We start from the raw sequence: 27,505 nt of genomic DNA, 5'->3' as shown, positions 1-27,505 counted from the left end.
AGACCTTGCAGAAGCATGCTCCCACTCTGGGGTCGTATCCAAACCACTTGCTACCTCTATTCCTTCAAACTCATCCGAAGAAGAGTCGACTTCACCTTCTTCCACCTCTGCCCGATATCTTCCTTCCTCCAATACCCTTTAGGCCTCCCGCCTCGACCGGATCCAGGGAGCCGGCGTCGTCGACGTCGTACGCGGCGTCGGTGGAGCCAAAGGTACCGGAGTCGGAGGCACCATAGGTGGAGTCGGCGGCGCCGGACGCGGCGCCGATGGAGTCGGCCTCGGCGTCGAAGAAGGCTCCGAAGACTGACGGTCCATCCGAGGTCGAGCCGGATCCCCAGCCGGCGCCGGAAACTGCCAAGAAGGCACCATCGGCATAAAGGGCAGAAAAGGGGCCTGAGCGTAATGCTGCGGCACCCCTAGCGTAAACGCCATCGGACCCACGGGACCAGTTGGTGCTCCGGATGGGAAGGACGCCCTATTAAAAACACCATACATGGCATTCAGAAAGCCTGAGGGATCCGTACCTGGAGCCTGGAATTGAGGATAAGGGACCGTCCCTGTATCCCCTTGTGGAGTCACCGGCGTCGGCTCCGCAGAATCATCCACCGGAGCCGCAGAGTCATCCGGCACCGGAACAGCCTCCTCCTGCTCTTGCTCATCCAAAGGAACATCAGACTCCACTTGACCCGGAGTCGAGGCCTTGGACGGAACCGGTGACGGCGTCGGGGAACGAGCTGGAGCCCGCTTCGGCGAGGGAGACTTCGGAGACTTAGAAGGAGAAGGTGACAAGTCCTTGCTCCGACGTCGACGGGGCGAAGCCGACCTCGACTTCCTGGACTTCGAGGACCGACGCCGAGAAGAATGCTTCCTCTTCTTGTGGTGTTTCTTCGACTTCGACTCCTCACCGATTTTCTTCATGAAGAGCTTAGTCTTCCTCTCCTTCAGCGCTTTAAGATTCATGCTCCTACAGCACCCGCAATCTTCCATGTCATGATCAGAAGTAAGACACCAAAAGCAGTCCTGATGCGGATCCGTCATGCACATCAGGCCTCCGCATTCCCTACAGGGCTTAAAGCCCGACTTCCTCGTCGAAGACATACTGAATTTAACACAGTAACACAGCTAAACTACAAAGTAGCTAGAGAGCACCGGAAAAAAACGTTGCGCGTCGACGGCGCGGAAAAAAGGGAACTGACGTCATCACGCCGACGTAGGCTTCTTATGGCTCCGATGACGTCGTACGGAGTCGCGTGCGGAGCCGATGCATTGTGACGTCGCCCACGTCGACGTGGAGTGCTGGGAAAAGAAAAGTTCCTTGGAATGCTGGCGCAGGGGATATTCAGAAGGTGAGGAATCCACTGGCAGATGTATCCATCAGAATCATAGCTACTTTAGTGGGGGGTACAATGAGTACTGCAGGCCATGAATAAAGGTAGTACGACTTTTCTATGGACTTACAAGTAGATTAAATCTGCCAATGAGGTGTAAGATAATGATACCACGTTTATAGGAGACAGCACAAGCACTTTAGTAGTGGTTAGCATTGGTAAAGTGTGCACAGTCCTAAAGCCAAACAAATAACACAAATTCACCAAAACAGGCGGTATGAAGGTAAAACATTTTGGGAAATACCAGACCACGGATTATGTCAGTTCTAATTGCCTCAGCCTTATAATGTTCCACTGTGCACCATGTGATCCATTGCAGGAATACGCACAATTCAGCATGCTGCTTTTAAAGCTTTCCAGAAATTTAAACAGAATTGTTTGTGGGAGTGCTGATGTAAGGAGTGTTTTTTGTGAGGGTCAAAATGCCAAAATGTGTTCCCTACCTCCTGTCAGGAAATCTTGAACGGATTGCGGGATGGCGATAATGGCGTGGCGAGCATGCGTTGTCTCATTTTCTAGGAATTCTCCCTCTCCCTCTCCCTCTCCCTCTCTCTCTCTCTCTCTCTCTCACTCTCTCCCGCTCTCCCGCTCTCCCGCTCTCCCGCTCTCCCTCGCTCTCTCTCGCTCTCTCTCACTCTCTGAGTAAATCAAGTCAACAAACTCTATTTGGTTAGAACCATAAAAGTCATACAAACAATAATAAAACTCATGTGTGCAAAACAGCAATACAGTTCACCCATTATAATCTAATTACAGGATAGAGTACATTAAATCCCACTATCAAGGTTAATCACAGCTTGACCTAAGCCTGATGGCGGGCCTTAAAAAGCTAAGAGTGTACAGTACAGTGTCATTTGAAAGGAGTTGTAAAAAGATAAACGCAGGCCTCACCCTACTAAAACAAGCCTTTTAAGAATAGGAACAATAAAAGACTCCTACTAAAACAAGCCTTTTTAAGAATAGGAACAATAAAAGACTTTCTAGGGAACTCATAAAAAGTACAAAACATTAAAATCTTTCAACATGTCCTGAGGAGACTAGTAGTCACAGCCACAGGGCATGAGACACTGCCCTCTATGAGCACCACGTGGTTGGGCCAGCAGGTAATGGAAAAGGTTAAGCCGAAATCTTGTCAGTAATAAGCGATCATGATTACTTTTAATAGCTAAGAGGTATGGTTCAGTAGTTGGGACGGTTTTTAATATGATATACCTTCGCACGCTAGGCTTACTCAGTTCTGTTTCCTCTCTGTCATAGTGGCGCCTTCTTAAAAAACACTCTTTTACCCAGGTAAAATCCTTCATACGAATGACTTCTGGTTTATCAAATCAGTCCACCCTTCCCTGACTGCAAAGGTCTACTCTTACATGCGATTAACATGATCAAGGGAGAAACAGTCCTTTTGAATATCCTTGCTAAGTGAATTTTATTTCTTTGCCCAAATGTTTATCCACAAGGCCAATGGGCAAAAAGTACCCGTCTCAAGAAGGTATTTTCAGCGATTTGCAGGGCCTCCAACGGGGTATGACCCTATAACTCGCTCCCATAAATGGCCTTCGCAATGCATTTGGCTCTATAAATCTTGAGACGGGCCCCTACCGATTTTTCCCCCATTCTGGAAACGAAATTAAAGACGGCTACAGTCCCTCTTACCAGGTACCCTTTCTTACCTGTAATCAGGGGGGCACCAACTCAGGGCGTCGTCAAAAACCACTCCCAAATACGAGAAGACATTTGTCTTTGGGATTGATAAGGTCTTACAATCTTGAAGGTGAACTGCTTAGCCGAATGAGGTCCCACCTGAATGACAACCAATTTGCTTTGATTGACTAACATGTCCAAATCCTTCATGAAGTGAACAAAGGAGTTAAACAATAGTTGCAATCCCTTGGCTGTCCTCACCATGAGGACAGCATCATCTGCATATAGGACTGGCAGGCTACGCCTACCCACCTGTGGGCAATCAGCAACTCTCTGAGTAAAAGGGATGTTGTTTAGTCTCTCACATTTATTTGGGTTTTTTTTCTGTGATTATTGTCACAAACAGTGCTTACAGAATTATAATATGTGACATGCAGAAATGGTGTAAAGTGAAATGTACATACGCACTCTTGACACCCAACTTGGCTGAGAGCATCCCAATTTTGGTTGAATCAAGGAGTAACAGTGAGGGAGCATAGAAGTGGTAGACATATGATTTACGCATGCTGACATGTAGACGCAACGCAAACACCTGGTGTAGCTGCATAACTGTATAGAACGCCCTGTGTTCTTGAACTCTTTGGCCCGCATAACCGAATAATTTGTTTTCAAAGTGAAACTCAAAACAGTCATTTTTAGAAAAGGTGAATACATCACTCCTCACCTGAAGTAAAGATTGACATTTGTGCATTATACAGAGTAGAAGAAAGTTACAAATAAGTAGCCATATTAGTGAATATTTCATTTATGGACATGCAATGTACGTCTCTTTATCATTGACAGTTTGGCCTATTCAAAATAGTTGTTCATGGAGTGTATTTTTATGCGTAGTAGCAGTGCGGGACAGAGCGACTAAAAACTGATATGCATTTCAAAATGGCACCGATCTTACAAATCAGCAATCTAAAAGGCTATTTGGCAGTTTTATCATATCTCCCAAGTTCTCCCATTTGACGTGTGACAGCTTCGAACTGTCCTAAATTTTAGTTACTAACCCTTTGCATTCTGGGATTTTGAGTCTCAATTCTACTACAATAAATGTGGGTTTGAAAACAGATCGGCACAACACAATAAAAAATTATTTTGTATTAATGTAACCGGGAATTATAAGAGCGGACACAAGCTTATGCGTGAAGAATGCATCTATAAACTCCTTGGTGGACGCGTCATCAAGCCATACTGGATTTCTTACAATATAGCTGCGTTTACTAGTTTGATTATTCAGATTTAAGATCTGATGGATATTAAATAAACAGCAGGCAATCTGTGAAGCGGGTGCCACGGTGATAGCCCAAAAAATAAACCACGAAACCGGGCGCCATGCTGGGCGCCGTGATGGCACAATACAAAATAAAATAAATAGTCCCTAAACATTACAAATGACAACTTGCTGCGTAACAAAACTGTAGTTGGTCGGTGCTCCTTGTGATACAATGGAAGTGATGTATCGGGAGCACCAACCAATAAGGAGCCAGCAAATAAGACTGATGCAGGGATCGGCCTATTGCAAGCAGCAGGTGGGATTACATGCCCTCTACTCACTACAACAGGTCTTGCAGACAGAGCATGGGCACTGATGCTCGACCTAAAAAGATCTATTGGTGTGTTTCTCCAACGGCCTGGCATCCTTCTCACCTTTCAAGTGGTTTAAAAAATGTTCCTTGAGGAGGCTCCAATCTCCTGTTTTAAGAAACTGTGGGCTATTAAAAAGGTCCATATTACCTAAGGAGCGGGCGGCAGTTTTGATATAATTGAACCATGATATCTTGTGACCATACATACATCCGGGACAATCCTCAATCAAACTCCTATTAAAATTCAAACTCTTGTCACACCACACTGAGATCCAAAGTAACAATGGGGCAAGTTTAATTTGATCCTTCACATACTCCAATCCCAGTTCTTCATCAACAATCATTGTGCCATCCAATGACGAACTGCTGTAAAACAGCCAAGAAGGTGTACTTGAATATTAGATGGGAGTTTTGTAAAGGAGAATGAAATCTGGGTACAACCTGCGAAGAGTTGATATGATAAACCTAAGAAGGAGACTATATCCTCAAGAGAGATACTATATAGAGAACAGAAGATATCCAAGTACTGAATCTTGTGGAACACCCACAGTGAGAGGAGTGGGCATAGAAATCATAGGATCCCAGGTGATTGTGAATGAGTTAGCTACGTAGGTGGGGATCTAAGGCTTTGCTGATACAGTGATGCCTAGTGAATGCCGGGATTAGGATAATGTGCAACACTGACAGTATAATTCTGCAGAAAGGTCAAGAAGATGAAGACTGTGGGGAATGACTGGTCGGCTAAGGTGGCGGACGGACCATAATTATGCTCCAACACTAAAGCCCAAAATCATCCTACATCAACCTGCTTTGTAGTCCGCTACCCCTGCTTGATCTACCCATTGTCCACTGAAGTGGCGGTGCACAGGGCAGCATGGGAAATATGAGACAGGAGACAGTTATGGAGTAGGATAGATGGGCACAGCCTAGACACCCAGCTGTAGTGAGAGAGGTGATGAAGGCCAGGGCCAAAAAAGGAGGCCAAATTCAGAGGTAGAGAAAGGGTGCTGGAGAGACCACCGGGGTGCTGGATGTACATTAGTGCCTGTAGGAGAGGGCTAAGCTGGGTGAAGTTTGCTGGCTGCAGGGGGATGCGGACAGACAGCATATCGTACACCTGGGAGAAGGAGTGGGAGGAAGTAGGCGAGAGCCTTCCCCTCCACGATTGTTTATCTCAACCATTCGAGGGGACTCACAATGAGCAGGGGTGCTGGGCCTAACATCAAGAGGAGAGAGTAGTTCCAGTGAGGGAGGGCCGCTGAAGCGATAACACACCACTGGGGCCTGCTCGGTGGCGAGACATAGATCAGGGTCCATAGATATTTGGAGAGACCTGGGCTGGGCCAAGGGTCCCAGTCGAAGTGAATACAGACGGACAGAAAGAAAGGCTATGTGAAGAGGTTCTAACCTCTCAGTTTGACTACAGCTCACACAAAACTTTATGGTGTGCACAGTTGCCCCCTTGACTCCCAGGGTGGGTGCCCAATGGATCGTGGTGGAGCCATGGGGAATGTGGTGGTTGAAGGAGGCTCCCTTAGCCAGTTTGGGAACAACTGGGGCAAGATGCACAGCAGTAACAGCTCAAGAGCATGTGGGCAGGGCCTTTGTGCCCACATCCGGGAGTCATCAATAGCAGATAAAACAGCCCTTAGGTAAATTTCAAATCCTGGTGGCTGAAGGATATGGTCTCTGGAACTAACGAGGAGGCTTTAATTTGCATGAGAGTAAGATAACACCCCACAGACTGTTCCCCAAGGGAGAACACCGTAGAGTGTGAGGGGTGGACTTCTTGAGTTGAGTCCCTTCTTCCGTCCCTCTGAATGCCTTGAGTGAACTGACATTGGAGCAAGAATTCCACTGACCACAAGCACTGCCTCCATGGATACAAGAGCAGATGGATTGGCTTCATCCCCCTCAAAAAAATTAGCCTGGTTCTTTGCAAGTGAGCCAAGGGTCAGTCTGGTCTGGGGGTAGGAGTGGGCTCCAGTCTCTTGAGCTGCACATCACATCCAAAGATAAACCACACTCGGCAGGCAAACAAGCCACATTAGACAAATTTACCCACACTAAAGCTCCAAAATCCCTTTCTGCTGGAGGGGAGACCACTGACCCTATGTTTATAGGGTCATTCATGATGGACAGGGCTGCAATTCTCCTACTCATTAATGCATCCATGGAGACACTGGAAGCTAAGACTGGGGCCATGGGCTCTAATGTCAAGCTACTGAGGCAAGACCTAGGACTGTAGGCTGAATAACTGAAGCCGACCTGGAAGATACTGTGCAGGGGCGGCCGCCCTGTAAGGGCGGAGGAGCGCCGCCCTCCTGCCACCAGCAGAAAATAAAACGATAATAAAACGGGTTTTAAACGCATTTAATTTTAATCCCTTGGGGGCGGGTCCAGGGGATGAGTGCTGGTGGGCACTCCCTTCACTGCGCATAAGGTGTCTGCCCAGCCGTCTCAGGCCGACCAAACACCTCCTGCGCAGGGAAGCTCTCTCCAGTACCAGCTGTGTTGCTGGGGCTGGAGGGAGCAGGCACAGTCTTCCAGTCTGCCTGGGAGCGCAAGTTGCTGATGCTCCAGCGAATCCTGAAGCTGCTCTCCTGCGAGAGCAGCTACAGGGTTGGCCGTAGGGCAGGCTGGGAGCCTGTGCCCAGGGCCAGAAGGAGGATGATGCGATTTGCAGGAGAAACGGCAGCCGCAAGGTAGGTTTAGTTCGTTTTTATTCTTTATTTTTTTGTCCCCCAAACCCTCCCCACCTCTCTCCTATGGCCCGGCATGCCCTCCCACTTTGGCAGGGTGTGGGCCCCTACTTATACTTTACAGACTTTGCAACAAAAGATTACCCACCAGTCAATCATATTTAGAGATCTAGAGGATGGGGTGGGCCGGACCCACAGATATAATTTGTGTGTTGTGGGGTTCCCAAGGTGTGTGAGTGGGCGTCCCCTGAAAAGGTCTTAGACCATTGGCTATGATCCCTACTCCACCAAGAAAGGTTCACACACTGCTTTGTCATTGAACATACACATAGAGCACCTACACAAAAACTGCCCCAGGAGCCCTGGCTCACCTCAGGATCGCCCGATTCCTGAATTATAATGATAGGGATGAAATCCTGCATTTGCTTACACTTTGGAAATGTTGATTTACAACTCTCACAGAATTATGATCTTCCTAGATTATACAAGGCTTGTACAACATCAATGAAAATCATTTATGAAAGTCAAGCAGAAACTGCAATTGCTGAATATTAGATATATGGTCCTGTTTGTGTCCAAACTGAAAGCAAAACACTAGGATAAACACTTTTTTTTTTAGTTTCCCGAGGCAGTGTGGGAATGGAAGGCAAGGCAAACCATCTGATCAAATGTACAACAACAGTTTACAGAAGCCTTGCAACGAGATGTCGGACATCGATTGCCAGAGGAGACTTGCAATTGATCCACCACCATGCAACTTTGTCATGATGATAATGATAGATACGAGTCAGTTTCAAGCCTACTGAATGGAGATCCACTGTTGCTAGTCAGTGCTTACAGTACGAGTTACTTACCTTCGGTAACGATGTATCTGGTAAAGACGTTTTCTAGCCGCAGATTCCTTAACTTAGAATAACCCCACGTGTCAGGCTGGATCCGGAAATATTTTTGCAGCAGCACCTCTGCGCGCTGGGGGACGGCGCCACACAACCCCGCCCTGACGCCGTCCACGTACGTGACGTTAGTAAGGTCATATAAGTCCCTCCTGGCGCGCTGACGTCAGTTTTCTTTGGAGAAACTTTTCCGCGGTACAACGCGGAGCCGCCAATAACAAACTGTGAAAGTATGTGAACAGTGTGCGAGGGATGAAAAATCTGTGAATAAAGAAGGAGGATGGTGCAAGGCACCATCGTAAAAGACAGAATTAGACACTGCCTACATGCAAGTGAAAAAGCTGTGAGAAAGAACCCCACAAGCTAAGCGAAGACCCTTCCCGAGTGCAACAAGGGAAGAATATCTCAACAGACAGAAACAGACTGTCATTACCATGTAGAACAACAGGCAGAAATAGACTGTCATTACCATGCAGAACTGTGTCGTCTAGCAAGAACGGAGCACAGAGAGAACAACAGTCCACTGCAAGAAGGTATGAAAAGAGTCGCACTGCCCCTATAGTAATGGAGGTCTGAAACATAGGCAACAGATCCCCAAAGTAGACGACTGTAGAGGAGACCAGAACCCTGAGCCAATAGAGAGGGCGGGAAGGAGGGAAGGCAGCAGGAAAAGAAATGAAAATGAAGATGAATCTCCTGGTGAAGGTTAATCAAAAGGCATGATTTTACAAGTAAGAAACCCCTGAGAGGAAGTCAGCTGTATTATAGCAATTCTCAAAGGGGTGCAACAATGTGAGCACCTGTGAGATAAAAATCAATAGCAACTGAAAGAGGCCAGCGGAGAACCCCACTTGGCAAGGTCCTCGCACAACGGGGAGGCTGGGTAGGCGTTAAGGAATCTGCGGCTAGACAACGTCTCTACCAGATACATTTTTACCGAAGGTAAGTAACTCGTACATCTGATAAAGACATCTAGCCGCAGATTGCTTAACTTAGAATAGATACCACAGCCACACCCCAGGAGGGAGATTGGTCTGCGACAGAACATCAGAAAGCGCCAAACACTTGAGCCGGCAGCAGCGTGACGGACAATGGGGAAGGCTGTGGCGGAACAGCCAGACAACAACCCAAATAGCTCGAAAGAGCAAAAGATAACGGGATGCAAGACATCTCAAAAATGCCAGAATGGCACTACACCATACCTGTATAAGTATGAGAGGTAGAAACGGCACCAGCCATATACCAGAACAAAAGAAAGAGAGAGAGAGAGATGAAGAAGGACCACTCTCAGCTTAATGGTGCACTATGTGAACACCGATCAAAGGTTGAGAAGAAACATGAAGAGATGCAACCAGAGCCTACCAGGCTAGCCCACGGAAGGAAGGCCGGAGAGGCTACAGCCAAGAATCAAAGTTCAAGAGTAGAAATCAGCAATGTTTTTAGAATTGCAGGCGGGGACAAGAAACACGCCAAGTGCATACCTAGTCCCAACATAAATAAAAATCAGGTGCCCTTATGTCGAGATTTAAATCCTCGTTTACTAAGCCAATTTCTCCAGTTTTAGAAATTTATGGGACAAAGGTCCTGAGCTCTTGCCTGTATGGTGCCGAGCTTTGGGGCCTCGAAAATCTGAATAGCTTGAAGACACTAGAAAATGCGTTTTTGCGTAAGGTTACAAACCTACCTTCAAGTACACCAATGCGACCTCTACTTCTGGACCTTGGCAAAAAGCCACTTGAACATTTGGCGAAGCTCCGTCCAATACTATATTGGCGTCGACTTTGGTGTACAGATGAACTTGTCCATTACAGGAGTGGCTTTGTGGACTTAATTGAATCTGACAGGTCCCAAAAAATTAAAGTGGTTAAACGGGATCAAACTCCTCCTGGGTAGTTTAGGCTTGACTGAACTTTGGAAAGATCCCGCAAATGCTGTTTTCCCATCTAAAGAAAATTTGAAAACATTATATTGGGAATGGGTTTACAAGCTGGAAATTTCCCAAGGTCTTTCCTCCCAGCTATTGTGCCGTTTTTTCGATCTAAAAACCTACCCTCTCCTAGAGGAGTATTGGGATATTATCGAAAAAACTATAGATCGCAAGCTATATTTCCAGCTACGGGTGGGTACTTTACCCGTTGCAGAATTTACTTCTAGATGGGGGGGCAAAGGAAGTAAGAATGATAGGTGCTATAATTGTCTGGAAGAATGCGAGACTATAGGACATGTATTATTCTTCTGCCCAAAGTATGTAGCACCCCGGGAAAGATGGATAAAGCCAATTTGTAAACTCCTGGGTATCAGAAGGTATGCTATAGCTCTTCGCATTCTAAGTACAGACCCTGCACCCCCGATCTGTATAGCTGTGGCCAAATTTTTAGGGTGGGCCTGGGGCATAAGGTCAAAAACCTTGAGGAATGCTGTAACCCTCCCCACTTAAAATCTAACGTCATTATTGAACTCTATTCGACGTAAATACCACATACAAATAGATAGGCCATGTGTCCGTAAAACTTAATCTTGCTAATTTCCATGTAACACAAGTCTCCCTGGGCTGACCCTATAAAGAATGTTCCCTCTTTTTTGTTTTGTTGTTTTACACAAGTTTTAAACAAATTTGTTAGCTTGACGGTTGTCCAAATTTAATTGTATTTTAACTCTTTTTTAGGTAATTTATTAACTACCATTTTATGTAATTACTGTAAATGTGCTTTTATGACTTAATTGCCGAATAAAGCTTATTGATTGATTGATTGCATACCCAGTCCCAAAAGGGGGAACAGGGGCGAACAGTAACAATCTTAAGCACGCTGATGCAGGCCACCACAGAAACATGCACAGAGCAAACAGCCACACAGACCATAAGGTGGCATAGCTAAAATAAGCGTAAAACGGCCACAGAGACCATAAGGTGGCAAAGCTAAAATAAGCATGAGGCTGCTCGACCAGGTAGCCGGAAGACCAAGGTGAGAGCCAACACATGAAATGTAGATATGCAGGGTGTAGACCTAGGACTTTTGACATCAGAAGAGCCGTCCCGCATGCCCAGCTGATATAATATAGGGTGAACTTAAAGAAGGAGGCACACCAGAAGGAAGGTGCAGCAGAGGCACCAAAGTACTAAGGTGTAGAAACGGAGGAAGAATCGCAGAATTTCAGACGACACCCTCCAACTGGAAGGAAAGTAACCCTTGTCCAGAAGAGAAAATCGTTCAGTAACTGAACACGAAGAAGGGAGCAGTTTAAAACCCCCCAGTAAGTGGAACGCAAAAAGGGGCCTTATCGGTAATTCCGCATGCCGCACTGAAACATGGTGACTTCGAACCTCGAGGAGAGGTGTAGAGTTAGGAAGAAGAGTACCCATGGAACTTGTATATATACATAAATACATATATATAGCAAAAACGGGTAAACCAGCCACAACTATGCAACATGGTTGTAGAGGAACACACCTGGTGCAGTAACGGCAGACTGAAGCTGCCTTTAAAGCGTGATGAAGTACCCGAAAAACCTCCCAAGGAGGAGAATGAAGCACATAAGCAACATGATCCATGACGTATAGAAGATGACGCTAAGGCACAACATTGAGCACCGTACAACGGCAGATAAGATTGAGCACTGTACAGTGGCAGAAAAGGGCACCAGAGGACGCATAGAAGCCAAGGGATCTGTTAGTCCCAGTTGACATAAACAGAGCTATAGGATAGCAAACAAGTACCCCACACGGAGTATGTACACCCCAACAATGGGGAACACCTATTAGGACAAGCCACAGTCAGAGGAACAATCTGTGGAACACTGCCACAGTAGGCTAACTGCCAGTTTAAAACGCATAATGCATCCAAAGGAGGCTAAATGGAAGGGTAATCACCCCTGACCATGGGAAAGGAAGACCTGAGGCTTACTACCAGCCTAAAACACATACCGCATCAAAAGGATGCTGAATGAAAAGGCACCACCCCAGAACAAACGACTGAGGAACACAGGCCTAAGGGGTGGGCAAAGGCCCGCAAGGAGGCGCTGATCAGCCGGGTCGGCGTGAGCATCAAACAATAAAACCCCATCAAAGAATAAATCAACAAGTCTCTTCCAGGTATTCTCCGGAAGACGCTATCCCGTAACCAAGCATGGTGCCACAAGGCGACTAGACCAGCCATAGCCCGGCCTAAGGAATCAGCAGTATCCAAGGCGGAGCGGATTGTAAACTCAGCAAGGTCACGGCCATCATGGAGAAGATGAATGAGGTCAACAAGAGCGCCTTCAGTACTGGTGGAGACCAAAGACTCTGCAGAGTCCCACAGGGCAGAGGTAGCCCGAGCCAGGACACACACAGTATTTAGTGACCGTAGTGCAGCACTAGTGGAGGCAAAGATGTTCCGACCCCATGACTCAAGCCATCTGGACTCCCGGAAGGGAGGAAGCATTAGCCAGGGCAAGGAAGGGAAGGCAGTTTGTAAAACTAATCCCTGAACGTCTGGATGTACAAATAAGAAGACCGTATCAAGTGGAGCAGGACGGTGGCGGTGCAAGACCGAACGAGCCACCGGATCACCGGAAGCTGGCCGAATCCAGGTACCCAAAAGGGCATCATAAAGAGAAGCTTCAAAGGGCAGAAGCAGCTCCACATTCCCTGACCCACAGTGAAGGACATCAAGTAAAGGGTCCACAGACAAGGGCGCCGAAGGGGGTTGCATGTTCAAAATCCGAGTGGCCAAGGAGACCACTCTGAGAAAAGCCGCACCAGCCTCGGTAGCCCTCCGAGGAGGGGATAGTAGCTCATCAGTAGGTGAGGGCTGTAAGCTAACCCTCCCAAGACAGTGAGGGTGCGACCAATGCCCAGCTGAGGGGATCCACATTGACGAATGGGGGTCCTGACGAGGCTCTTGATGAGGCGAGGAGCCTGCTCGGTGCGGGTGCTCTTGAGGAGGCAGGGATCCTGCCGGATCCACATATTCTAAGGGAGGCAAAGGCAAGAATACATCCGGCATGGCCGGGCGCGAGGCCGACGCCAAACTTTCTCCGGACGCTTCCGGAGAAGAGGCAACAACCCGGCATCGATGTGGCGCCAAAATGACTTTCGTCGGCGCCGATCGAGCTTCGTCCGGTACCAACTCAGCTCCATCCGGCATCGAGTCGGCCCGTCCGGCGCCAAATCTCCGACAAGCTCCCCCTCCAAAGAAGGAGGAGGCGCTGGAGCCGGGGATGCAAGCCTCCGGTGCCGTACCGGCGCCGACTCATCCTCCACCACAACCGGCTCCAACACCGAAGGAAGAAGCGGAGGCAGAGCCGGGGAGGCGACAAGCTCTCCTTCCGAAGAAGGAGAAGGTGCCAGAGCCGGGGAGGCAAGCCTCTGGCGCCGCACCGGTACTGACTCAGCCTCAACCACAACAGGCACCAACTCCGAAGAAAGAAGCGGAGGCAGAGCTGGGGAGGTGAGTCTACGGCGCCGGAACGGCGCTGAACCTGGCTCAGGACAGGTGGCCGCCTGCCCAGAAGGCTGGGGCGTGCACAAAGCGAGGATTTGAGCACCAGCAACCACCTGTTAGGGAGCCCTATGGGACTATGCGGTGCGGCAGAGGTGCAATGGGTTGTAGAGGGGGACCCAGCCGGACCGCGCCCTAACGATACCACATCTCCGACGGGTCTGGAGGGCAAGGGCTTATTTGATGCCGGGGGCAAACCCACCGGCGAGTCCGTCGGGGACCCCACAGGTAGCGGAGGCCTCGAGGACGCCCCAGGGACAGGAGAGGACCCAAGGGAGGTCTGCAGAGCCTTGGCATAGGCCTCCATCTGGGCCCGAGTCGCCCCTGCACCCGGATAGGGTGGATAGAGGGGAGACTGTCGGGGCGCACGGCCGGAATATTCCGGGAACCAGTGCCCTTGACAACAGATGAAAGTGAGGTTGAGTACCTCGGGAACATGCGACTTACCAAGAAGTGGTGAACGACGGCCCCGGGCCCCAGATGGCGATCGACGACGGAACTGCGTTGAAGAGGCCGGGGGACGAGACGACTCCGACCGGGACAGCCGTGCCGAAAGAAGCTTCGGCTTGAGGTGTTGGCAGGCGTCACAGTCTGTGGAGTCGTGGGACTCGCCCAGACACCACATACAGATAAGATGTGGGTCCGCCGCGGAAATTTGCCACAAACAGGAAGTACAAGATTTAAAGCCCTAAGGCATCGCACACTGTTCCAGATGCGAAGCGTCGGAAAAGGACCGGGAGGGACTTATATGACCTCGCTGATGTCACGTACGTGGACGACGTCAGGGCGGGGTCGTGTGGCGCCGTGCCCCAGCGGGCAGACGTGCTGCTGCAAAAGAAATTCCGGATCCAGCCTGATGCCTGGGGATATTCTAAGTTAAGGAATCTGCGGCTAGATGTCTCTATCAGATACCCTGCAGTCAGTGACGCGACATTCTGGAGGTTATTATGAGCTTATTATTGTGACTCCTTGAGGATTCAGTGATTTGGGGGTTAGGGGATGGATTGGAATGGGGTGGTCAACACATACCGGGAAAGGTTGCGAAGTACTGCCAACTCAAGAGGTCAGAAGACAGTGATGGCTAGCTTCACACAGGCTCTAGACCTGTTCAGTGTATAGCACACTTTTCATCCTTGCCAAAGCAGCTTCACATTTTATTCAGGGACTCACAAAATATTCTCCAGTTTGGACTATTTCCTTCTTCCAAAGACAGAGACACAAGGTTATTGGGACACAGATGCTGGAAAGAAGCAGTTCAGAACACACTCCTCTTGAGATGCACTTTCGCGCAGGTGTATGTTGCCCCAAGCTATGATGGCTGTTAGGAGTGTGGCCCCTACAAAACAAACAATGCAGAATGTTCAACAGGCGGTTGAAAACTTATTTTTTTTTCTTCTATAAATAAGGGAACAGTGGAGTCTCAAGAGACCCATTAGGAAGCATTCACGACTGCATTTAGGGGTGACATTATTAGTTTTCAGACAGAGAGCAAACCTAAGAAGCAACAGGAAAATGTCAAAGTAGAAGCTCAGATCCTGGATCTAGAGCCCCAATACACACACTCCCAAAAGTCCAAGACACAAAGTAACTGGTTACACACTAACACAACACTACAGCAGTTATTACATGACTATGCTTGGAAGGCATGCCTCAAAACCCTGCTGCATTTATTAATAGAGGGACAATGCTAGCAAAATGCTCCACCGCCTTTGTCAGGATCTACACCGTCACAACCCCATATATCTTGATGGAGGATGGCTCAGTCATTACAGGGGGGAGAAAGATAGATAACAGATTTACATAATACTACACTGATATATACTGTCTAGAGTTGGTGGTGCCAGGGAAAGCAGTGAAGGGTTTCTGTGTCAGATCTTCTGCTGAGAAGACTTGCAGCGGAGGAGAAATCCTTCTTTGAGGAGGACCTTACGGGGGCCGAAATAATTGAGGCGGTGAGCCAACAGCACCCTGAAAATGTGCTGGAGACTGTGGTGGGAGATGTGCGGTGGTTGATCATTGTTCACCGGGCCTGCACACTGCGAAAAGAATAGCTGTAAACAAGCCAGCTTGACCCCGGACCTCTATTCCTCCTACTGCCCCATATCCTTGCTTAATTCATATTTTAAAATAATTGTGAAGGCTTTGGCGAAAGTGATCTCTTCAATCGTATCCCTGGATCAGTTTTGATTTTTGCTGAAATGTGCCACATAGCACAATAAACAGTCATACACAATGCTTTGGCACTATCTGACCTACTTGACAGGCCTGTGGCTGTGCTCGCCAAGACACAAAAGAGATTTGATTCTGTGGGATGGAATTATTTGTCCACCTTACTGAGAAAACTGAACGTAGGTCCTGAATTGATTAAATATGGTATGCTATTATAGATAGGGCTGTTGACCAATGTGAGAGTGGGAAGTGCAGTATAGTACTCATGCCCAATGCAGAATGGCAACAGACAAGGTTGTCCACTGATGCCGCACTGATGCCAATGACAATAAAGCCATGATAGAATGGATCACCGTATTTGTTCAAATGACAGGGTTTGAATAGGCACCCAGGGAGATCAGAAAGAAATGCATTATATGCTGATGATGTCTTGGTATTCCTTGGTAAATCGTAATTGTCCAGGTTAGCGAGGAACACAGAGACATCATCAGACATACCCTCACCCTATTCATTGCAGATTTAGAAAGTCAGGCCAATTTCAACCCTCTGGAAGCCAAGCTGCTGTCTGGGGAACTCACTGCTCCACAAAATTACATTTATCTACAGGTCATTGGTAAAACGCACGCTGGATTCCTTTAGTGCTTTGAGACAGGCATCGGAGGGCGATCTAGAATTCCTGTCCGATACGAAATTGGCAGAAGGCCTTATATCCGCGAAGGGAGTTAGCCATTTCATCCAGATATGGGTTGTTACAACTAAAAATATTTCACAGTGCACCCTTTACTCTCAATAAATTATAGAAAATGGGTGCAGTGGCCTCACCGACATGTCTCAGATGCTACTCTCAAGAGGGGTACTTAATACCCTATGGGACTGTCCGGTCCTTAAGGGTTTTCTGAAAAAGCATTCTTTCCACTTTGGGTGCAGTGCTGGGATGGAGGATTCTTGAAGATACCAAGATGATTATCCTACACATTAATACAGGGCTAGATAATAATAGGTACAAGCTTGTTCTGCTGCGATTGGACTCAATAGTAGCCAAAGGGGACATCACATGTAGATGGAAAGAAAGCAACCCCTGCCCCCCTCTCCACCCCACCTTAGCAGCAGAGGAATGGGGAAGGGCATAGACCAGTGCATGAGTATGGAGTAGCTTATCTTTGTATACAGGAGCTGCCCACAAAAACAATTCAACATTTGATCAAAGGGGCTTTAATATCGGGGGCAAGCATTGAGCACAGCTATTGATACATTCAGTTCAGGTTGGTTGTAGGGCATGGTGTGGAAGGGGGTGACATCAGCACAACAAAGAAGATAAAAAGAGGTGAGCACGGGCTGCTTTTGTTCATTTGTGTAATTGCCTTTTGAAGAATTTTCTTTTACATTGTACTCTTAAAATCAATAAAATGTGTTGTTAAAAAAAGAGCTGAAGAATGCTAGTTATGGCACCAAGTTGTGATAAAGTTAGATACACAAGTAAGAGTTCTTTTGATGCAATGATGAGGACAAAACCCAATTTTGAGGAGATTGAGGACAAGTTTTTCTAAGAGTTTTGAAAAGATAAAAGGTTGAGATGCCAGGTGGTAGATTGCTAGGAATTATGAAATCATTGTTAGGGTTTTTTAAGAAGAAGCAAGACCAAAGCTGGTTTGAAGCAGCCATAGGTAACAAGGCTTCTCTAGGCAAGTATTCAAAACATGTTTCCTCAGCACAAAACCTAGAAATCCTTCTTAGAGACCACGCTGACCTTAGATTCTAAGCCATTTCTAAGTCCTGCCCCTTCCACTTAAAAATACTAAGCTGAATATTCCCTTTTCTGCCCATTTCACACAGTGTCACTGTTGCAAATACTTTCTGCCAGCCTGTATTGAATTTTGGCAATTCAGTCTCCCTAGGCTTACCTAAAACAAATGACAGGATCAGCTGGAAAAGGCTTCAGAATGCCACTGTGTAAATAAAGCTTAACTTGAAATTGTGTGTCTTTTGTTAACTTGAAAAATGTGACCACGTACTTGCTTATCACAATCAGCCTCACTAGCTCCCTAATATTAAATGAACAATTCAAATATGCTTGCTTAATGCATAAAGTTTATTGTGGTGTGAGTAATTCATTCTTTTCAGAAAATTCAACAAGTGTATTCCAACACACTGCCTGAGAGCTTATGGCGAACATGGATCCCGTAGCAAAAAAATCCAGACTTCAATCCTGAGGAGCATGCTCGTTTTAAGTTCAAGGTGCCTTCCTTCGGAACTCCTTACCTGCTCATGTGAGACCTGAAGCCATCTTTATTAAATTCATAAAGGTCCTTGGAACCTGTTTTTTTAACCATCAAATTAACTGTGGTCTCTAGTCACATTCCTGTATTTTCTCTGTGAACATTCATTATGTTTAGTGCCAAAAGACTCTATATAAGAGTATTTGTGTACTTTATACTCATAAATAAAGTAAATGAACAAAACCTTTGGCAAATGGAAAACGTCTTGGCCCATTTATTTACAGCCTGTATATTTTTTATTCTCTGGTGCATCTAAGAGCTCCATGGGTATTGCTACATGATTAAGAGACTGGTCAGTTTCAGATGATACAGTTTGTAATTTATACTAGTTTTACACTACATGTGTAAGCGTCCCTGTTTAATCTACCTTACCATGGGAAAATGGTCAAAGCTTGCATATTTGTTAAAATCAGGTCAATCCTGGGATTTGATGACTGGCTACTTAGGAACTCCTATTCACTGTGCTAGCTCAAGCCAGTGAATTGAAAGCTGAAGTCAGAACCTGTCCTTAACTGACTTTCTTGCTTCTTTGCTGTATAAGAATCCAAAAGAAGTAGTAAATATTTGTCAAACTAGAAATGTTCACGTTTGCGCATTGCCCAATGTAAGTTAGCATTCACTGCGCAATTTTCTTAGTAAGCGTCAGTTTAGGCCGTTCGAAACTGATCTAGTTTAATTCAGAGAAATGCTCCATTATAAGTTTTGTTTTCTGCCATGTAGGTCTGTTGCCATAATGAGTACATTCTTCCAATTAGCGCATACCTTTCTCACTAATTAAAGGCCCTCTCCCACTTGTCTGGTGGCGGGCCCGTATGGAACAACGCTAAGATATGAGCGCTGAAACTGTTTTTTTCTGTATTCAAATGCTTAGCTGCACCTGCCTGGAAAATTCCACTGTGGGCGTGTTTTAGCCCAATTACGAAATGTACATAATGTATCTCTATGCTTGTTGGTTTCAGTCCCTCTGCAGCACTGCTAGTGACTGGGCCGACTGGGCTCCGCTCTGAGAGTATATGAATAAAAAGTTATTGGTTAGTATTTTCTACTGTCTGACCGACTCTTCATTAGGTATGGAAGGTTGAGGGGTGGCCATTAGTGACCCGGGTGACCCTAATTGGGCCACTTCCTTCAGTTGGCGCCCGAACAGGGACTCTTTCAGGTGATTGAGCCAACCCCTTTCCGCAGACGGGGGGAGGCTGAGGACATCGTCGGGTTGGACTGACAGTCCAGGGATCTTTGCACGAAGAGTACTATTTGCTCACAGCTGCTACTTCTGTCCTGCAGGATGGTACCTCACCCAGTGGTCACCCCGACTGGTGCCTGAACGGCGAAACCCTTGGATCGGACCGTTTGGTCTGAAGAGTCGGCAGTGGAGAACTGGTCCGTTTGTGCTACTGATATCAGGTGAGTTTGTTTTCGTTCTTTGGGGATATGATACCATTGTGGTTTGAGTTTGGTACGGTCTGAGGACTGTTTTTGCAACTACTTTACCAGGTAAAAATAACAAACTTGTTTTCCGTTTAAAATGCCTGATCTCAGTAAAATCGTGTTGTCGTTGTTGTTCTGCAGATGCTCGATTGGAAGAAGCTCTGCCGGCGCCTCCGGAAGGTAGCCCTAATTTTGATATGTATGTGAAGCATGGTCTTGGCCCTATTATGTTTAGTATATTATGGCACAAATATACAAGGGACAATGCCGAGTTGCAGTGGCCGTTGACGGGCTCTTTTGATGAACAAAAAATTATTTATTTACAGGAGCAATTATTTAAGAAAGGAAGTACACAGTCCATGTGTCGGATGTCAGTAGCTTGGCATGAACGAAAGTCACTAACCTCGGAAGATCGTCAGCAGGAACAATGACATGCAGACAGGCCTCTCTATTCCCCTGAGCGCAGCCCCAAATAGAGTGAAGTAAACACTGCTATGCGCAGATGCACCCTGGGGAAAGGGGAAGTGTAAAAAACAATAAACACAGCTGCCAAGCCGGGTCCTTCTAGTCCTACTTCATTTGTCCGTAATATAGTGTGTCGTGGGACGTGTAGGGGTCCCTTGATGATAACTGAATGCACAGAACGAGAGAAGAACCATGGGATTAGAAGGAGACAGAACAGTAATCAACTCCCACCAGTCTGTTCTAAAGTTAAACACACCCTTTACTTACTACTGGTACCCTTGTAGTCTCTCTGTTGAGTCACAGCGAGCAATCCTGAACAAAAAGGAGTTGCTGCGGTTACCTCACAGCAGCGGTGTCAGGAAACAATACCAAAATCAGCAGCAGCAAGGAAAAACAAACAAAATAAAACAGACCAAAAGGAGTTGCCAAGAAAAGCACACCTGCGCGACTTTATCTTTTGGGCACACCTAAATACCTGTTTCACAAGGCGCCTTGGAAATGTTGAGAGCCGTAGCATCCACCTGAGGCCAAGGGGAAGCAGTTCACGGAGCCTCGGCAGTCCAGCGGGGAATACCTTCCGCTCTGCCTAGCTCCAAAACATGCGGAAGTTCAGGAACCAAAGGTAGGATTACAGATAGCGGGAGAAGCGCCCCTGCGCTGTTCTCCCGTTAGCGTCGTAATGTCGGTGATGTCCGGGGATTAGGAGAAGGCTTTTAACACACCCAGGCAACACAGCAGATTCGCCATGATGGGGAGAGGTCTCTGAAGGCCGACGGCTTCGCTCTGTAAATTTTCTTTCCAGGGACTCCGGGCATAGCAAAGTAGTTTCCCTGAAGCAGTCTCCTAAGCAGCTGGGAAAAAACAGGCGGGAGGAAATGTTCCGCTCACTCGGAACGCTGGAAGCAAAGAGATTGCAAAGCCCCGAGCCTCTGCAGAGGCGGGGCTTTGTAGCTACCGCGCGGGCCGTAATGCCGGAGTCTGCTTCCGGTGCGCCAGGAATAGGACTGCTGGGAATGGTAGTTCCCTGTGCTCCGTGTGCCCCCCAGTGGTCGCGCGCCTTCCACACTGTCACAACTAGTCTCTCGCTTGGCAGCTCTATGAGGGGAATGCGTGTTTCGCATACCCTGCCCCCCATACGCAGCCCACGATCGCTACACCATGTTTGACTCCCTCATAACTTGGCAGAAGGAGGCTAGACAGAGACAATTAAAGATGGAAAGAGATGCACAGAAGGGGAAAAAGCAAATATTAACGCAAAAAGCTGTGGCATATAATAGAGAAAAACAAGAGTCTGGAATTGAATGTGAATATAGGAGATTTCAATTGCATATTGATAAGTCTTAGTTGGTTTATAAAGAATTGACAGAGGCTGCCTCTTCTACTGTAATGACTCTTGCTGATAATGAAATGTTTTTATGTCTCCTCGTTCGGGTTGATGTTTGGAGACAGGTTCATACTCAGAACCATGTCGAGGAGTTGGGTGGTCCGTGGGATGTGATTAAAAGATAGGATCAGGAAAGGAAGCTAGGTGATAAACCCCAAGCCAATATACTTGCTTTGCCAGGTCGTATTATTACATATATGCATTCCCTTATTTCGCCTAAGATGGTAAGCTGGGACAAATTGACGGCTTGTCGCCAGAAGAAGGATGAAAGTGTGTCTGATTTCTTTACCCGGTTTGAAGATAAGTTTTAGAACTATAGTGGTCAAGATATGTCTGTTGAGGGTGGAGTTTGATTGCTCATTGACAGATTCATTTCTAATCTTCTTCCTGAAATTACGACTCGTTTACAGGCATCTGAGAGTACTTGGTCCACCTCTTCCCCTTCCGTTATTTTGACTATGGCTCCGTATTACGAACATTGAGATCAGGAGCAAAAGGATAGGACTGATAAGAAACCTAAGGATTTAAAAACAAATGAGTTGTTGCAGTAAACGTTTAGGGAAAACAGTAGGGGGAAAAGTGGTCCTTCTAGACAACTTCCTTGTACCAGTAGGCAGCCTTCAACGACACCTTTAGGGCCAAATCAGTGTGTGTATTGTAAGGAGAAAGGTCATTGGGGTAGCCAGTGCCCTGTGCTTTTACAGAAAGTTGCAGCTCCTAGAGGCCGAGGTTCTGGTGGGAGAGGTAGGGCAACTGAGAGAGCTCAGAATGCCATGGTTTCACTGGGTTGCTCAGATAATAATTACATTGATGACCCTTGTGATGGCCAGTACTATCATCATAATTACGATATGGATGAGGTGAAGGGTATGTCCTATAGCTAGGACAGCCAGGGAGAGGGACCAGTTCAGATACCTGTCGATCAGCGTGGCCCTTATGTCCCAGCAGATTAGCAAGGCTCGACTAAGGACTTTTTGGTGGACACATGTGCGACAAAGAGTTCTGTTTCTCGACATATGGTCCCTAGGGCAGCCCTATCTGGCCACAATAATGTTTTGGTAGGGTTTTCAGGTGTACCGGTTGTAAACCCCATTTCACACCCCCTTGCATTGACTGTTGGTCCTTTTATTGTGCAATCTCTGTTTTTGTTGACATCCAACTGTGGTGAGAATTTGATGGGTTTGGATTTGCTGAAGAAGTTGAATGCTCCTATCTTTTGCTCTCCTGCAGTTGTCTATATCACTATGGGTCTGGATGTGAGTACTAAACAGCGTTTGTCTCAGGATGCACCCTCCCAGCTGAATTTGCTGATGTCCCACCCACTCTATGGGCTATAGGTGACAAGGATGTATGGCTGTTGCATATACCACCAGTTTCTTTACAAGTTAAAGAGAATGTTGTTTTGCCTCACATTCCTCAGTATAAGATACCATAGGCAGGAGAATGGGCTCTTCTTCAGATTATTCAGGATTTGATACAAAAGGGAGTAGTTGAGGAAACGTCTGCCAATATTTGTAATAGTCCTATTCTTCTGATTCTTAAAAAGGCACCCTCAGGCTCCTCTGAGGACGCTGATAATGTTTATCCCTTTGTGATTGATCTGCGCAAGATTAATAAAATAGTGGTTCCACAGTTCCTGGTGGTTCCTGATATTACTACGCTTTTGACAATAATTCCTTCTACCGCTAAATTCTTCTCTGTTATTGATTTGAAAACTGCTTTCTTTAGTATCCCTATCCATCCAGACAGTAGATGTTTGTTTGGGTTCACACTGGCTGGTAGGAGTTTTAGATTCTGTAATGCTGCTCAGGGCTATACTGAGATTCCTAGTATTCATAGTCAAGCATTAAAGAGTCAATTGGATTCACTATTGCTTCCTCCAGGTAATTTATTAGTGCAGTATGTTGATGACCTCCTTATTGCTTTTGATACGGAACAGGGTTGCAAAGACTGTCCAGTCAAATTGTTGTTGCATTTGGCCCATCATGGACATAAGGTTTCCCTTTCTAAATTTCAGTATTTTCGACAGGAGGCCACCTATTTAGGTCATCTACTGAAGAAGGCGGGTAGGAGGTTGAACGCTGAGCGCATCAGCATCATGGTTAAAATGCCCATTCCACAAACTCAGAAAGATGTGTGTGCTTTTATAGGCATCACTTCCTATTGTCGTCAGTGGATACCTAACTATTCCCTACTAATTAAACCTTTGCTTGCTTTAACAAAGAAAACAGTGAATGAGCCTTTGCCTTGGATGCCTGAATGCCAGCAGTCTTTTGAGCAATTGAAAACTGCACTTTGTTCGGCTCCAGTGCTTGGATCACCTAAGTATGGCAAACCGTTTGTGCTTTATGTCCACGAGATGGCAGGCTGGGCGCTTTCTGTTCTAACACAAAAGTTGGGGGTAAGCAACGGCCATGTGCTTATTTCTCGGCTGTGCTTGATCTGGTCGCAAGGGCCCTCCCGAGTTGTCTGAGACCGGTAGCGGCTGTGGCCACTTCAATCAGACAATTGGCTGGGCTCGTGCTTGATACTGACCTCACAGTTATGTTACCCCATGCTGTGGATATACTTTTGAATAAGACAAAAACACAGCACCCCACCAGTGCATGTCTCACCGGCTATGAATTGACCCTCTTTGCTAAGCATATTACAATTAAGACATGTACTGCTCTGAATCAGGCCAGATTACTACCCCTCCCTTCTGAGAACGATGAAGTCGATAAACATGATTGTATCTTCCGGATTGGAAGGAGAGGTGAAGGGACGGGTAGATCTGACTGATTCTCCTTTATCTGACCCCCAAGGAGAACTATATGTCGATGGCTCTAGTTTTAAATTACCAGATGGCACCACAACGGCAACCTATGCTGTCACTACATTACACACAGTGGTAGAAACATCACAAGTCCCCTATCAGTCAGCTCAAGCTGCTGAGCTCGCTGCTCTTATTTGAGGTTGTGAACCGAGCGTGGGACTGGTTGTCAACATCTATACTGACAGCCAGTATGCCTTAGGGGTCGTGCACAATTTTGGACGACTCTGGGCAGAGAGAGGGTTCCTTACTTTCCATAGCACCAAGATTCAGCATGGGCACCTCATATAGAGGCTTTTGTCCGCTTTTACGCTCCCCAAGAAATTGGCCATAATTAAATGTAGAGCCCATTGGAAGGTTACTGATGACGTGGGTAGAGGAAATGCTTTTGCAGATCAGACATGTAAGGAAACAGCCCGAACAAAGATGAAACGTATGTTTGTAGCAGGTCCAGCTAGGTGGGTACCTTAAGTTGTCATGTTTGAGAATACCTTTGAAAGTGTAGCCACAATGGAAGAATTAGTGAAATGGCAGGAGAGTACAGCACAGTTTAATAAGGAAGGATGTTGGATCGATAAATCAGGGAAACAGAGATGGATGTTGCCAGATGCATATGTTCTTCCTGTGGTTACTATGGCACATGGTTCAGCTCATATTCGCGCCAAGGGCATTTGTAAGCTGATAGCCCCTGTATGGCAGAATGACAATAGCTCTAAGACAGCTGCACATTTAGTGAAATATTGCATGGTCTGCATGATGCATAATCCAGGGAAGGGTACCCCAACACCATCTGGTAATTTTGCACCACCCACTTTTCCTTTTGAAGTCCTTCAGATGGACTATTTACTTAAGTATATTTTAATGGTTGTATGTGCATTTAGGTAATGGGTTGAGGCTTACCACAATAAAGCTAATACAGCCATTACGACTGCAAAGGTACTCCTGAAGGAGTTCTTTCCTCGTTTTGGCTTGCCACAAGTTATCTGGAGTAAAAACAGAAGTCATTTTAATGCGAAAGTGATTCAATTGATTTGTGAGGGTCTCCATGTAAAGTAAAAATTCCATGCTGTCAATCATCCACAGTCAGCGGTTTGGTTTAGAAGTACAATGGTACTCTCAAACTGAAATTGTGGCCAGATGCCTTACCATTAGCTCTTTTGTCAACAAGAACAACAGCACATTCTAGGACAGGATTGTCTCCTTACGAGGTCGTGTTTGGGCGCCCGGTATTGTCTGGGGCGTTCTGGGTTCTCGTAGGTTTTCTGATCTTGAGTACCCTGTATTGCTCGATTACCTTGGCCAGTTAACAGAAAGTTTACGTTCTATTCACCAACAAGTGCAAGAGTCCCTACCTTCCACACCAGAAGGACCCGGCCATGATATCCAGCCCGGTAACTTCATTGTGTTGCAAAACTTCCAGAGGAAGAAAAGTTTGGAGCCGCGCTGGAAGGGTCCTGAGCAGGTTTTATTAGCGAAGCGGCCTGCTGTGAATGTTGCTGGCCATAAGAATTGGGTCCATGCGACCCACTGTCGGAGGATTCCCTTACCATTACCCTACGACCAGTGGGTCAAAGACGGAATTGGGGAAACGTAGTGCGAACAGCTGCCCCGGTATTTCCCTTTCAGCGATGCCCAGTTAACGTAGACACAGACGGATAAAGAGAATGAGGATGTGTTGAAGAGGCTGTTCCTCCGGAACTTTGAGCTATCCAAGAGCCTTTGTTCACTGATCACACGGTGTCTAGGGCTACCAGGTACAATTTGCACCCTCGGTTGAGGGAAACTGCCTCTAAGGAGAAAAGAGATAAGGGATTGACTGCGTAAGACAGGTTGTACTGAGTTATAGTACCAATGGAATTAGTTGAGGTTAGTGAAGGATTTCTGCTTACTTTATTCTAGTTGTTTGAACATTAGATAGGGAAGACCGAAGTATACCCTGAAGGTATACCATCTTGATCGACGTGGGATACGAGCTTAGGACAGAGCAAGCTCCACCACCGGTGCTCAAGAGCGCCAATGAATTGATGGACAATAGGAGCCTGTACCAGTAAGGCTCTGACAGACACTGGGAACTTGTATATTTTTCCTTGCATTTTGATCCCATCCCTATCATCCGTTATGCATCCCTTTGGTAGACAGGTTGTGAAGGAAGACCAGCTAGTGATTCTTGTTGCTCAGCATAATATGGTGTGGTCATGCGAACAGAATGCGTGTTGCTTTTATGGTTTTGTTGCTAATAATATTGTGTGGGGTGTCATGGGTTTTGGAAAATGATTAGGATGTACCTTTACGTAGCAAGGGTAAGGTTATTCATCCGACCAGAAAGAAAAGGACAGCCCGAGTAATATTTTTCTAGATACACACAACAGATTCTTTGGAGAAGGGACAGCTTGCTACCCCAGTGAATCTGTCACTAGTTTATGGACTGCATATCCATTGTCACTTGTAAATTATACATATACTCGTCCACCGCAATTTACAGAAGTGAAGTGAGTTTTTGGTTTTGGCTGTCCAGGACCGTGCTTATATTTTATAAAACCATTGGGATTGGGTTTTCCAGGTTGTGATAATAATACATATTGTGACAATTTTTATATGGAAGCATAGAACGTCACTTTGGTGGGCTGGCATTACAAGGAATTGATAGTCACCTGGGAGGCTGGTAATTATTCTGCTTGTTGCCCTATTCTGAATACCACAGACACTTCTCTGTATATCAATTGTTCTGGAATAGTGTTAATATGATCCCTTTAGTGAATGACAAAGATTCGAGTACTTTCGGAATGAACACTAGATATGTTGAAGGACCGATTTATGCACACCCAGGGTTTTTCTTTTTGTCTAACGGTACATATTCCAACGTGGATAATGGTACAGACGATGTGGATCTCGGGATGGTGTTGACCTTAGGTGTGCCTTGCAAATATACTAAGACTAATGTCCACTGGGTTAAAAGGACTTTGACCAAGGAATTCTGTGAGGGAGTGACCGATAAAGAGGTCAATAATTATTGTAATGGGATCACTTTTGGATACATAATTTCTTCCATTTTCACTTTGGGTGGTACTTCAATGGCCAGGTGTGAAAAAAGCTAGAGAATATTTTGGGTGCAAGATGCAAATTTTATCTAATACTACCGTAGCAGCTTTACGCGACATCACCACTCAGTTGGAAAGTATGCGAATACATTCAGAGCAGACTAGATACGCAGTTGATTTTATCTTAGCCAAGAG

At 46.4% G+C, this 27,505-nt stretch overlaps 1 protein-coding gene across 2 annotated transcripts in view; it reads right to left on the bottom strand.

Annotated features, from left to right (window-relative positions):
• TCTN3 (tectonic family member 3) overlaps positions 1-27,505 on the bottom strand; it is a 781,719-nt gene that overhangs the window by 120,414 nt on the left and 633,800 nt on the right. Inside the window, exon 13 of one of the 2 annotated variants that reach the window (XM_085618938.1) lies at positions 14,871-15,074. The exons of the other annotated variant lie outside the window; for it this stretch is intronic. Coding sequence (XP_085475064.1) covers positions 15,060-15,074 — 15 coding nt within the window. The 3' untranslated portion in view covers positions 14,871-15,059. Of the gene's footprint in view, positions 1-14,870; positions 15,075-27,505 lie in introns of those variants that run through there. 2 annotated transcript variants of the gene reach the window in all.

The sequence above is a fragment of the Triturus cristatus genome, chromosome 7 (genome assembly GCF_964204655.1).
Source record: "Triturus cristatus chromosome 7, aTriCri1.1, whole genome shotgun sequence".
Lineage (NCBI taxonomy): Eukaryota > Metazoa > Chordata > Amphibia > Caudata > Salamandridae > Triturus > Triturus cristatus.
The sequence above is the reverse complement of the archived record's forward strand: the minus strand, read 5'-3'. Positions and strand labels throughout refer to the sequence as shown.